Source organism: Aotus nancymaae, unplaced genomic scaffold, assembly GCF_030222135.1.
Source record: "Aotus nancymaae isolate 86718 unplaced genomic scaffold, 86718_ANA_hifiasm-v0.15.2.pri h1tg000032l_1, whole genome shotgun sequence".
NCBI lineage: Eukaryota > Metazoa > Chordata > Mammalia > Primates > Aotidae > Aotus > Aotus nancymaae.
The window spans coordinates 237,879-251,928 of NW_026988446.1; the positions used below are offsets into that span (position 1 = coordinate 237,879).

Genomic DNA, 14,050 nt, shown 5'->3' on the forward strand with positions numbered 1-14,050 from the left:
GGACCCTCCCACCAGTGGCCTCGTCTTTTATTTGTTTCTTCTTTTGAGGCAAGAGTGGGGAGATAGAGAAAACGGAAAAATGGCTAACGTTAGGTTAAAGTTGTGGTGTGACCAGGAGTACAATCTACCCTGTGTATGAAACACAGTTATTTATTCTTTCTTTTGGGGAGCGGCCAGATCAGGTGACCAGAACTATCTAAAGCCTACAGGTCCTAGAAAACATCAGATTTTCACCTTTTGGCTGTGCTTCACATTTTACCTTTTTTTGAGATGGGGTCTTGCTCTGTTGCCCAGGCTGGAGTGCAGTGGCGCTCCACCGTTCACAGCAACCTCTGCCTCTGAGTTCAAGGAATCTTCCCCCACTTCAGCCTCCCAAGTAGCTACAGGAATGTGCCACCATAGCAGGCTAATTTTTCTATTTTTTTTTTTTCCATACAGATGGGGTGTCACTATGTTACTCAGGCTGGTCTCAAACTCCTGAGCTCGAGCAATCCTTCTGTCTTGGCCTCCCAAAGTGTTGGGATTACAGGAATGAGCCACCATGCCTGGCCACCTTTTACTTTTTAAATGAAAAGCCTAACACGAATATTGATTCAGCGAGTGAGTTTTTATTATGCACCTGTGGGTTTGTGGCAATGCCAAGGGATCAGAGGAACGAGAAGGGAGGATGTTGCTCAGATGGGGTCTCAACCTCCAGAGCAAGGTGGAGACACAGCTCCAGACAGCTGCCCAGCCCCTGGGGTGGGAGGGAAGAACCGAGGGGCAGCTGTTCTCAGCTGAGGCCGAAAGTATCAGTGGCCAAAAGGGAGACAAAGATCACTTGGGTGCAGCCCCCTACACCACTGTGGTGGGAGGTGTTGGTTGGGCTGGAGGGTTGTCAGACCTCTCCTCAGAGCAGGTAACCCCTAGCTGCTCCTGCTGCATGGGATAAACCTGGGTTTCAGCTACATTTCCCAGGGGGATTTCCAAATCCAGAGGCACTGTGGCCTTCCATTTCCTGAGGTGCCTTGGTTGGCTCTGGATCGGTGGTAGGAACTCAAGAGACAGCCTCCCCAAAGTTTCTAGTTCCCTCACATTCCCTTCATCCTTTCTCGTTCATGATGTGGTTTTACACATAAAACACACGGGTAAGTAGAACAATGTTCCTCTGTGAGTCAGATGTCTGAAGCAGGAAGGTGAATAACCTTCCCACTCTCAGAGCTACTGAGAGAATCCTCAGGAGGGGCAGGATCACAGGTAGGTGGGGTAAATGTGAACACACAGAGCCTGGCTTCCACTTGGAATTTTCCCCTCCCTTGGCCTTAAAAATCCAATTTCTCCCTTGTCCAGATAGGTTGATACAAGAGACAAACTGTTTAGAAACTAAAAGCCTCAAGAGTTTATTTCTTGTTCAAAGTATAACCGAATGGTTTGATTGCATTTACTGTTTCTGGGCATGCAGATGCATCTACACAGAAATAGTAGCTGTGGTTATAGAATCTTGTCGTGAGTTTGGGGCTGAGGCTTTTTGATTATTTTTGGGTCAGGTCTCATTCTGTCACCTAGGTTGTTGTGCAGTGGTGTGATCTCAGCTCACTGCAACCTCTGCCTCCCAGACTCCAGCAAGCCTCCCACCTCAGCCTCCAGAGTGGCTGGGACTGCAAATGTGCACCACCACACCCAGCTGATTTTTTCTATTTTTGGTAGAGATGGGATTTTGCCATGTCGCCCAGGCTAGTGTCAAACTGAGCTAGGCGATCCACCCACCTTGGCTTCCCAAAGAGCTGGGATTACAGGCCTCTGTGCCTGGCCCAGAGGCTTCTTGATGTGAGAATTACATGACAAGGAGCACCAGGAGCTTTGCCTGGCTTACTGCCTGTTGGTAGGATCTGACATATAAATAATACAAAATACTCATCTGGTCTCACTTGCAGTTTAAATCACTGCTACACCACAGGCTTGATGCCCTCTCGTGCTGACCCTGGCCAACATGATCAGATTTTCAGGAATAATACCATGTTTTAAATTGCTTGAGGTTTCACTACCTACTGTCACCCTCAGTCCAGAACCCCAGGTGAAGACAAAGCTCCAGCTGGCCTGCCCGGCCCCAATCAGGAGGCAGGGAGGGAGGGGAATTTCTCAGCCTTTAAGGCTACTGAGTAAGATTCTTCCATGCAGAGGACACGCGTGCTGAATGCCAACACCTGGGTCTGAACCCTGCCTTTGATGGAATTGTGAGCAAGCTCGCTCGACTGTATTGACTCATCTGTGAATTAGGAATGACAGCATACCTCACGTTTACCTGGAGTCGTGGGCTGAATTCTGTCCCTTTCAAATTCCAATGTTGAAGTCCCAATCTCTAGTACCTCAGAATGTGACCTTACTGGTGAACAGCTGCGGCAGCCATAGATGAGGTTATACTGGAGTCGGTGGGATGGGCTCTAATCCGATACGACTGGTGTCGCACACAGCAAGAGTGCCATGCGGAGATGAAGGCAGAGACTGACGCTTCCACACACCAAGGAACGGCAACTGCCAGCAAAAGCACGAAGCCGCTTCTGCCTCACATCCCCCTGGAAGGTGCCAGCTCTGAGGACAGTGTCATCTTGGACTTGCAGCTCCCAGTACTATAAAGGAATCCATTCCTGTTGTTCTAAGCCAGCCAGTGTTAAAACATACCTAGAAAACTGACACCAGCAGTCCAAGCTAATGTATATGTAAAGTGTGATGCCAGGGAAGGTTCTGTTCCGGAGCTTGGCTCACCCAGACAGGAGGACCCCTCACCGGGGGCTGAGCTCCACATTCTTAGGCAGTACAGACTGGAAGAAGGGACTTAAGTGCCTTTTAAATGATGATGCCTCGGCTTCCAACCCACAGGCATTTGCCAAACATCTTTAGGGTACAAAGACATCTTGGGGTATGTGTGTAACACAAATTAAACTGTAAGCTTTGTTTTTGGTGTGCTCCAGATCCCTAGTAACTGGCTCCCAGGACAAATTAAAACGTATGATGACTGTCTGTGAACTCAAGGAGCTCTGCAGACCCCTGCCTCAGACTCCAAGCCTAAAAGGGCTGTCTGATCACCTTGGATCTGCGGGGTGCTCCTGCCCACCTGATGGCCACAAACCTGGGGCTCAGACATGACATGTCTGGCTCAGACAGGAGGAGGGAGGTGCGCTCTCTATGCCTGGCCCTGCTCCCCACTGAGCCCATCATTCCCACACTGCCTTCTTGCTTCCTCCAATCCAACACCCTCCAGCAGCTTCTGAGGGGAAGTGCAGGCACCCTGGAGCTTCAGCAGCAGATCCCAGCATTCAGACAGGGAAGGAAGGGAGGGAGGATACTGAGGTTTGGTTGGTGACCAGGGCGCTGCCCCGACGGAGGAGCCCAGTCTGACTCCCCGAGCTTGGGGAGCATAGGGCAAGGGTCTCTAAGACACAGAACACCTGGTATGTCCAACCTGGTGGTGGCGCATCCCCGTTTTTTGGCACAGCAGAAAGCCCACTATCTCATTACCTGGGGGAGGGAGAGTGCTACCATGGCACCACCTGAACGCTGGACACTACCTGAGAGCAAAGGACAGGAGGAGGGAGGTGTGCTCTCTATGCTGGGGACTGTGCATCCCGGGGTGCTGAGCAGTACCAATGTGAGTGGGCAGCACCGCCCAGGGTGAGGCCGCGCCAGGCGGGCAGGCTCAGTAGGAGTTCAGAGCCTGCTTGGAACGGCGCTTCATGTGCAGGCGCTCGTGGCGCAGGAGGTCATAGTTCTGCGTGAAGCTCTTGACGCAGTACCGACACTGAAAGGGTCGGGCTTTGTCCTTCAGGTGAAAGTGGCTGCGGTGCCGAGCCAGGTGGTCGTGCCGCTGGAAGGCCTTCCCACAGTCGCAGCACCGGAAGCTCAGCTTGGCCTTGCCGGTGTCCAGCGGGTCGTTAGGACCCTCGTCCACGTCCTCGGACGCCTCCCGCTCTCTCTTCTCCACCGGCTGGAGTCTGTCCGGCTGCAGGTGTATCCGCCGGTGGGAGAGCAGGTGGGAGTTGAGGCGGAAGCTCTTCCCGCAGGCGCCACACCGGTAAGGCTTCTGGGCCTCGTGGCTCTCCAGGTGCCCGTCCAGGTCCTCGCTGTCACTGAACAGCTCCCCGCACACCGAGCACTCGTGCGGCTTCTCCCGCTCCCTGCGGCTCCGCAGGTGCCGGATGAAGTTGACCCTCCAGCGGAAGATTTTCCCGCAGTTCGGACACACGTAGGACTTCTTGGAGCTCTGCACCTCGCCCCCGGCCTCAGCGCTGCTCCGGTGGGAGGGCGGGAGGTTGCGCTGCTTCTCTGCAGGGCTCCTGGGCTCTTCTGTGCAGTATGGGCCGTGCTGGGAGTCCTCGTCCCCAGAGCTGGAGAGAACAATCTCGATGGTCACTTCTTGGTCCAGGCTGTTTTCTAGAGATCGCGGGTTGCCGCCAGCTACGGGAACGCAACACGCAGGTCAGTGGTGCTGTGCAGGCCACATCCCAGCCCCTCTGACCCCGCGCTGGAAGCCTCAGCTGGGAGCTTGCAAACCCACATTTTTACAATGTTCCTCGGTGATGGGGGTGGCCCGGCCAGCCCTGCAGGGGCCGCTGGTGTAGCCTGTGAGGAAATCTTCAGCATGGGCCACGCTGTGTCCAGAGCATGCTGGGTGCCGTTTTCCCTGCTCGCCCTCTTCCCAGCCATTATCCCTTACCTCCCACACCCACCTTTGGTTTTCTAACCACCAAGACCACCCCATCCCCCAAGCTCCTGGAGTCTCTGTCCGTGTAAAGCCTGACCATTTACAGATCAATGAGGCATGGGGGAAAACTCTATCGGGATACTGAGGACCTGGGAGACAGGAAGACTCTGCATCCTACACATGCAGTTCCAGGAAGGTGCTGATGTCATGTGCTGGCAATTGCATGCTCCAGGGACTGTGCCAAACTTCTGACATGCACAGCCCTAGCTGCCCCTGGACGCAAGCTGCCGCATCTACACATAAACTAAGATGATCTATCCCAGGAAGGAGGGCTGAAGTGCTACTCAGCCTTGCTAGGCTGCTCAACAGTCCCAGACTGCCCAGGGGCCAGCTTCCCCCTCTCAGCAGCACCGCATTTCTGAGGCCACAGGTGGTGATGGGTAAACATGCTCTGGACTTCCTAACCTAGACTGAAGCTGGCTCAATGTGCCCTGAGTCTGTGATGCTGAGAAGGGAGAGCCACAGGGAGGGCTGGGTGGGCAGTGCAGAGCCCGGCCTGAGGTCCTGGCCTACAGAGCAGAGCCCATCGCACAGGTGGCCTGTGTCCTGACTTCTGTGAAATGTGGAACACAAATCTAGAGGTCGGGGTAGCGGTGCCAGGCCCTCCTAGATATCAGTAGGAATGTAGTCGGTCTGGGCTTCACGGCTGTGGGGAGGAGAGCCCTGGCGGGTCAGAGAAGCTCAGGACAGGAGAAGCTGGACAAACAGAAGCAGGGCAGAAGACACAGAGACTAGGGAGAGCAGAGAGATGATGAGCAGTAGTGGAAGCAGTGGGGCCATTTGTCAACTCAGTCACAAGGAGTCAGAGGAATGTGAGTCTGGGAGTGGGCACTGAGTCTGCCAAGAAGCCAGGTGCTATAGGAGGGAAAGCACCAGGTGACAGCGACTGTGTGTGTGTGTGTGTGTGTGTGTGTGTTTAAAAAATTTTTCGTAGAGATGGGGTTGTACTATGTTGCCCAGGCTGGTTTCAAACTCCTGGGCTCAAGTGATCCACCTATCTCAGGCAATCCACTCGCCTTGGTCTCCCAAAGTGCTGGGACCACAGGTGTGAGCCATCACACCTAGCCCTGACCTGCTAGATTTAAGACTTGCTTGGGACCCATTACCCTTGCATTTCTCTCTTCTAGAATGAGAATGGTCTATCCTATGCTTTTCTCACAGTTGTATTTTGGAAGCAGAAAACATCTGGTTTCATAGGTTCATAGCTAGAAGGGATTTTGCCTCAGGATGAATCATACTTTGAGTCTCACCCATACCCAATTGAGATGTTGATATTTTGATAATATTTTGGACTTACAGTTGATGCTGAAATAGATTGAGAATTTGGGGGCTGCTGGGATGAGGTGAATGGATTTTGCATGTGGGAAGGACATGAATTTGAAGGTTCCGAGGGTGAGGTCTAACAGGATGAATTGTGTTCTCCCAAAATTTCCCATTGAAGTCTTAACCCTAAGGACCTCAGAATGTGACTGTATTTGAAGACAGGCTATTTCAAGAAGTAATTAAGTCAACATGAGGACAGGAGGGTGGGCTCCACACAGTCCAATGTAACTGGTGTTCTCACAAGAGAAGATCAAGACAGGACAAATACAGAGCTTCGACCACATGAGTACACAGCAAGGCGCTGGCCATCTCCAAGCCAAGGAGAGAGGCCTCGGAAGAAACCAACTCTGCTGACACCTTCATCTTCTATTAGCTGCCTCCAAAATAGTAAGAAAATAAAATCCTGTTATTTGAGCCACCCAGTCTGTCGTACTTGTTACGAAAGGCCTATCAGAGTAATACAGCACATAGCAGACAACATCACCTCAAGTCAGCTAAAATGACCAAAATTCCATGCATAATTTCTACAAAAGGGGAAATAAATCAAGGATAGTCTTATTATATACTATCAACACAATATGAAGAAAATTCCTTGAAGATAGAAAGTAGATGAGACTGCCAGAAGCCTGCCCAAAATACCAGAGGATAAGCACCATCAGAGTTCTCAATTCAGCAATAAAAACACAAGAGGGTGTGTGTGTGTTTAAGATGGTGGTGGGTGGGCGCAGGGCTGTGGTGGCCCCACAGGGTCGTGGGGTGTCCCTTATGCTGTGTTGGGGTGCAGGATCCGAGAGGTAAAGAGACAGGACACTGAAGAACTGGTGAAGAGCATCTGGACTCAGGGGGTCACACCACCTGTGAGTGGAGATCAGCGGCGGCCCCCAAATGCCCCAGAGCATCTGTATTTATTAGGTACAAGCAGGGGACAGGGTCATGAGTGAGGTCATCATCTATAGGCTTAGTGATAGGGCATACATAATCACGTGAGTCACAAGTGAGGGGATCACCCCATTAGGTCACCTGGGCAGAGAGGTGGGCCGTGTGCAGTAGGGGGCCATGCCATGTGCAGTAGTAGAGGGTTGTGTGCAGAAAAGGGGTCCACCCCCATCAGGTCACCGAGGCAAGGAGGTGGGCTGTGTGCAACAGGTGTCATGCGCAACACTTCTTATCTGGGGGCTGGAGACTTCAAAGGATTTCTAATAGAAGGATACTGTAAGCTTAATGCAGTGGGAGCTGACAGACTTGTGCTCTGCTCTTAAGATATTTATGGGAGGATTCTTTGAGCTGGCACAGAAGCGAGAAAAGACTGACAGGGTGTACAGCCGCCGTGACTGGTCACAGCAGAGGGGTTCTTCTCCCTCGGTTACTTCCAGGATCTCAGGCCCGAGGCCGACTTTCCACAGGAACTGGATGCAAGGTGCTACGACTCCTTTATCAGGAGGAGAGGCTCCTGCTCCAAACCTGCCATACAGCGTGTGCCCTTTCAGGCAGGGACGCCACCGCCTGGATCTTTGGTTCTCGTCCTGGTCTGGCTGTTTTCCATGTACTGCTTCTGTTCTGTGACTGCTCTAGGCATTCCTCCTGCTACAAACTACTATATGGTTATATAGAAGGATTGTATAAATCAGCACTGAATGTGTCAGTGCAGCCCTGACTACAATACCTATATGACTATATAGAAAGATTATATAGAACTAAGTAAGCTAGGTATATGTAAGCAGTAAGTTACACTTCAAGCACTAATTCTATAAACTACTATATGATTATATATGCAGGATTATAGAAAGGAAACAGCTGAGCACTGACACTATAAACTAAGATATTCTTCAGGCACTGGTTGTGCTGGGTCTGCACAGTTCTCCTTCCTCGGTGCACATGGGGGGGTGTCACCCACAGGTGGGGGGTGTTGTCCCTGAATTCGCTATCAGGATAAGGTTAGGGAAGACAGAAAAGAGCTATTAGGCCAGGCGCAGTCGCTGACGCCTATAATCCCAGCACTGTGGGAGGTCGAGGTGGGTGGAACACTTAAGTCAGGAGTTTGAGACCAGCCTGGCCAACATGGTGGAACCCTGTCTTTACTAAAAACACAAAAATTAGCCAGGCATGGTGGTGCACACCTGTAATCCCAGCTACTCAGGAGGCTGAGGTAGGAGAATTGCTTGAAGCCAGAAGTGGAGGTCACAGTGGGCCAAGATGGCACCACTGTACTCCAGCCTGGGTGACAAAGCGAGACTCTGTCTGAAAAAAAAAAGAACTACTGGTCTAAGTGCCAATATATGCATTAAACCATTTAATCCTTAACGATAACTCTACAAGGCAGCTATAACTATTATCTCTGTTTTACAAATCAAAAATTTAAGACAGAGAAGTGAAATTGCCCAAGGTTTCAGCAGAATTGAGCCCAATGGAGATGGGGACCAGGGCTTGTGGCCACACAGCTAGCAAACGGCCAGGCTGCTGCAAATGTTTGTTGCGGGCAGAGTGGCAGAGGCGTCCAGCATGCAGGTAAGTCCGTGACTGACACCTCAACAAGGACGCTCTGTGGGCCGGGAATGAACGACTTCCTGTGAGCCGAGGGGGTTAAGGGGAAAAGCAGGGGAGGCTAGGAAGCTAGATGTGAAAAACCAAAATGATAAAGGCATTATTAAACTATTACGTATTCTTGTAAAGTTAGAACGGAGAAGCTTTCTTAAGCAAGACACAAAACCAAAAAGATGACAAATAAGTTTATCTACATTTAAAAACTGTTAAGAAAACATTTAAGCCAGGCACGATGGCACGTGCCTATAGTCTCCCCAGCTACTTGGGAAGCCAAAGCAGGAAGACTGCTTGAGCCCAAGAGTTCAAGACCAGCCTGGGCAACATAAAGAGACCCCATCTTTAAAAAAACAAAACATTTATATGTTGCAAGACACATAAAGTTTAGGGAAATGGAAGAAACTATGTATAAATACAGCAGAGGTAAGGGATTCAGACCCATTATTTTCAGTTTCTAAGAATCCACAGAAAAAGCAAACTGTGGTTTAGTAATGTGGAGTAAAAGGCATGGGTCTGAAGCCTGACAGCCTGAGTTCAGATCTTTTAAGGAGTCTCACTCTGCCACCCACCCTGGAGTACAGTGATGCGATCTCAGCTCTCGGCTCATTGCAACCTCTGATTCCTAGGTTCAAGCAATTCTCCCTGCCTCAGCCTCCTGAGAAGCTGGGATTATAGGCACCCACCACCACACCTGGCTAACTTTTGTATTTTTTAGTAGAGTTGAGATTTCGTCATGTTGGCTAGGCTGGTCTTGAACTCCTGACCTCAGGCAAGCTGCTCGCCTAAGCCTCCCAATGTGCTGGCATTACAGGCGTGAACCACCATGCCCAGCCATTTTTTTTTTTTTTTTTTTTTTTTGAGATAGTCTCACTCTGTCACCGAGGCTAGAGTGCAGTGTTATGATCTCTGCAGCCTTGACCTCTTGGATTCAAGTGATTCTCCTGCCTGAGCCTCCTCAGTAGCTGGGACTACAGGTGTGTGCCACCGTGTCTGGCTAATTTTTGTATTTTTGTTAGAGACAGGGTTTTGCCATGTTGGCCAGGCTGGTCTCAAACTCCTAAGCTCAGATGATCTGCCCACATCGGCCTCCCTAAGTGCTGGGATTACAGGCGTGAGCCACTGTGCCGGCCTGAGTTCAAATCTTCACTCTGCCACCTACAGCTTGTGAGCACTGGACTCTGGGCAAATGACTTCAGCTCTCAGGTGCCCCACCTTCAACAGAGACATCCTGGCACCCATCTCAGAAGGTGCCATGAAGACACAATGCATGGAATCATGTAAATCACTGAATCCTAGTGCAATGTTTGGAACATAAAAAAACAAGTGTGAAAATAAACGAATAAGGACAAATGAATACTAACTAGGCAATTCACAGAGAGAACACGATAAACGAGAAGAGACATTCCACCTCAGTGGCGGACGCAGCAGCATCGTCTGACTGGCACAGACTGAACATGCGGGAGTGTCCTGCACGAGCATGGATATAGAGAAGCAGGTCTGTCGCCAGCTATCCGGGCATCAGCTGGTGGGAAGGCGAGCTGGCAGGAGCTAACACATTGCCTACTCTTTGAAATCCATCATCTCTCCCCCTTCTCAGGAGCAGCCCTTTGCTTCTGGCTGTTTCAGAGCAGTCTGTGTCAGAGTCCAGCAAGAGAAGAATGGTGTTGAAAACTCCTATGTGTAAACGAATACCCATCCACCTTCTAAAAGTATGTTAATCGGGCTGAGAGACATGCTATGGGCAGAAAGCAGCTGGAGAAGATTCAAAGTGCATCACAAACATCCAGCTTGCACCTGAACTCCAAGTGGGCTCCACATGAATGCATCACCCTTGGCATGCAGAGGTGGGCTTCTTGGGAAACCAGGAGTGGGCATCAATGCTTGTGGAGCAGGATCTCATCCTTTCAAATCTCCCACACTAGAAAATCCCCTTTGTCCACGCATGAAAGGGGGCCAAGCACAAGATGCACGGAGCTGGGTCGAAATGGCATAAATCTTGCCTTCAAAAGCATCACAGGTAGAACAGATAATGTGTGTGAGTCAGTCTCCATCGCTGCAGAAAACTACAATGACACATAGGTTCAGGTAAGAATCAGAGACTTGCGTTTGGTATTTAGAAGAACTTATGGGCTGGGCGCAGTGGCTCACGCCTGTAATCCCAGCACTTTGGGAGGCTGAGGCGGGTGGATCACGAGGTCAGGAGTTCAAACCAGCCTGACCAGCACAGTGAACCACCCCCATCTCTACTAAAAAGAAACAAAAAAATTAGCCAGGCATGGTAGCACATGCCTGTAAGTCAAGTTCCTTGGGAGGCTGAGGTAGGAGAATTGCTTAAACCAGGGAGGCAGAGGTTGCAGCAAGCCAAGATAGCACCAGTACACTCCAGCTTGGGTGACAGAGTAAGACTCTGTCTCAAAAAAATAAAATAAAATAAAATAAAAAGAAAGAAAGACGGCAGCATTGTAGCCTCTGCTTCTGGAGGTGGTGACCTTTACCAAGACGACTCAGTCTACACTGTGGCTATTTCTCTGAAAGCAGAAATGGAACATACACTTTCCAGGAGTCCCGTGAAGCTTCGGCACACCAGAAACCAGCTCTTTAATCCCAATTCCAAGATTCTGTGCCAGGATGCTGGCCATCCGTGCTGAGAGAAGAAAAACACTCACCACATCACCAACAGCACTACAGCAGCACCCTGCTTCGACACACCATCCCCAGCCCCTGGGAAAGGCAAGGAGGGTGAGCCTGGGATTGAAAGTGAGCTGGGGAACCCCAGCAAAACAGAATCAGAACAAGCATCTAAGAACACCACAGCAGCGGTCAGTGGGGACCCTGAAGAGTTCAATTCCTAACTGTCCCATGCCCTCACCACTGCACATTTACACCACACACATACACCACATATGTGCATGCATGCACACATGCATTCAACACAACCATCCCCCACGCCACACATGCACATATACATGCCACCCCACACCTCCCTACCCTTCTTTACCTGGGCAGGTGCTTTCAGGTACTGCCATCTGCGGGCAGGCCTGGAACTCTGGCACCTGCAGCTCATCACGTTTTCTTCTTTCTTCTACCTGGAATGGCTGGAGACTTGGAGAGTCTTTCCAGAGGAGGAAATAGAAAAATCGATTTGTCTGGCACCTACAGCACTAACTAAGAGGGTGCTATCTGAATAGACGGCAGGCTATTAGGGTGGCCCTGGGCTCTCTCCTGGGGACTGGCAGGGGGTGGACACTCAGTAAGTGTTTGCTGAGTGAATGAACCTGAAGGCAAAATGGGCCAACTCCACGAACATGAGCTCTGAAGCTAGACAGAATCTACGCAGATCCGGGTTCTACTCCACCTACTCTGTGGCCAGAGACAAGTACCTCCCCCAGCCCGCATTAATTTCCACTTTCTGTGGTGGGTTTTCTACAGTTATCACAACAGGCGCCTGCACAAACAGCTTGCGCAGAGCCTGCGGGTAGACATGGGACAGGACGACCCATCCGTGCCACGCTAAGGCTCTGAAAGCTTGTTCCAGGTGGGGATGGTGCATCAAAACCCTGTCTGCTTCACGCCAGCTCCAGGTCCCAAAGGCAACACGGTGTAGGGCTGCTGACGATTCTGTGCAAAGCTATTTTCTCCTGAAGGAACAGATGCTTCGAAGCACCATGGCATGGAGGTCATGGGTGCAAGTGCTGGTGACACAGCCTGAAGGAGGGCTGGAAAATGCTGCTGACGCCCAGCACCTCCCCACACCTCCGTGTCCTCACGGCACCCCTGTACCAGGCAGATGGAAGGACTGAACAGGTGAGGCATTCGAAAGGGCTGTGCTCGGTGCCCAGTTGAGAGGAGACACTTCCTCTGCAACCAGGCTGGTCATGAGTCTCTGACCTCACTCCTGGAGGGGCCACTGTATTATCGGCACAAACCAGATGTTACTTATAGGCAGAGGAGAAAGACATTCCTATTATCCTCCAGTCCTTGGCAGAGGGAGTACAATCCCAACGCCTGGCAAAGTTAAGATCACTCATTCTTTCTATGAAAAGTCAGAGACAAGGCAAGACATGCAAGACCCAGACAGAGTCTGGGGAAATCGAGAAGGCAATCTGGGGCTGCAGAGAAGCCAGGGAGTGGGCTCACCTCTGCTGCCAGCAACCTTCACCCTCCTCTGTCCCCTCAGTTCTGGAATCATTACTCACCCAAGCAGGAGACCTGGGGCACTTCTTTCCCCTGGAGATCCTGCAGCTCTGGAACATGTGGCTCGTTCTCTTCTCCCTGGGAGAGATCTGGCTGGGCGGCTAGGTCGTCTGTTCAAAGAAAAACGCAGGGTGCATGTTTCTTAGTAATCTGCTCCTGCAGCAACTAGGACTGGTCCAGAAGACAGAAGGTGGAGGGACGCCCAACGTGTGTGGCACCATCAGGGTGAGAAGTGGAAAGGCCAGAGCAGGCAGCGCAGGGGCAGTGGGGGGCACACTCGGTGGGGAGAGTTATCTCTCTGAGGCTTGTCAGGTGTAAAGCAGACACAAAGGGACAAAAGGGTAAGAGCAATGGAAGAGAAATGAACATACAGCACATGTTCTTTTGGTTCTGTGTGACGAATAGCCTGGTAAGCCTGATGTGGTGAGATGACAGGTGATGGTCAACCAGACAAACTGCCTGTAGGGCTGCTCTGTGCAAATGACCTCCCATCAAGGTTGGGGGTGAATAGAGAGATCTGATGCAACCTCCGCTTCCCTGACCTTATGGGAGGAAGTTGACTCCTACTCAAAGTGAGAACCCCCTGCCCAGTTCCCTGTCTTGAGGTATTGGGGGAAGTTATGTCTTACTTGGAGGCATTGAGACCCCGCAATCCTCCCCAATGATGAACTCTCCGTAGAAGCCAGTCTGGGCAGGATCTAGAAGTGACCAATCCTCTTCAGAGAAGCATAAAATCATGTCCTTGAATGGAGAAACCCGGTTCTGAAACCACAGTAGAACAGGGATGCCTCAGTCCAGGGACAAGCTGGTGTCTTAGTCTAAGTCCATTCAGGCTGTGATAACAAAATACCAAAGGACAGGCAGCTTACACAAAACAGAAACCTGTTTCTTACAGTTCTGGAGGCTGGAAATCCGAGATGAAGGCACCAGAAGGTTGGGTGTCTGGTGAGGGCCTACTTCTCGGTTCAAAGACAGGCATCTTTTGTGTCCTCACATGATGGAAAGGGCAAGGGAGCTCTCTGGGGCCTCTTTTATGAGAGCACTAACCCCATTTATGAGGGCTTTGCCCTTTTCACCTGGTCATCTCCCAATACCATCATCTGGGGATTACAATTTCAACCCAAATTTTGGGGAGATATAAACACTCAAACCATAGCATTCTGCCCGTGGTTCCCCCTAGATTCATATCCTTTTAACATGCAAAACAAATTCATTTCATCCCAATAACCCCCAAAGTCTTAATTCATTCCAGCATCA

General features: G+C 50.8%; 1 protein-coding gene across 6 annotated transcripts in view; it reads right to left on the reverse strand.

Moving 5' to 3' along the window:
- Positions 1-3: 3 nt before the first annotated feature.
- Positions 4-14,050, reverse strand: part of ZNF496 (zinc finger protein 496) — a 36,943-nt gene continuing 22,896 nt past the window's right edge. For 4 of the 6 annotated variants that reach the window (XM_012472703.3, XM_064383705.1, XM_012472704.3 and 1 more), the window contains 5 exons: positions 13,423-13,555; positions 12,796-12,903; positions 11,598-11,711; positions 11,151-11,243; positions 4-4,431 (listed from right to left, as the gene is read on the reverse strand). In XM_012472703.3, the coding sequence (XP_012328126.1) occupies positions 3,674-4,431; positions 11,151-11,243; positions 11,598-11,711; positions 12,796-12,903; positions 13,423-13,555 (1,206 nt within the window). In that variant the 3' untranslated portion in view covers positions 4-3,673. Of the gene's footprint in view, positions 11,244-11,597; positions 11,712-12,795; positions 12,904-13,422; positions 13,556-14,050 lie in introns of all 6 variants that reach the window. The other 2 variants (XM_064383706.1, XM_064383707.1) reach the window with 2 other exon arrangements.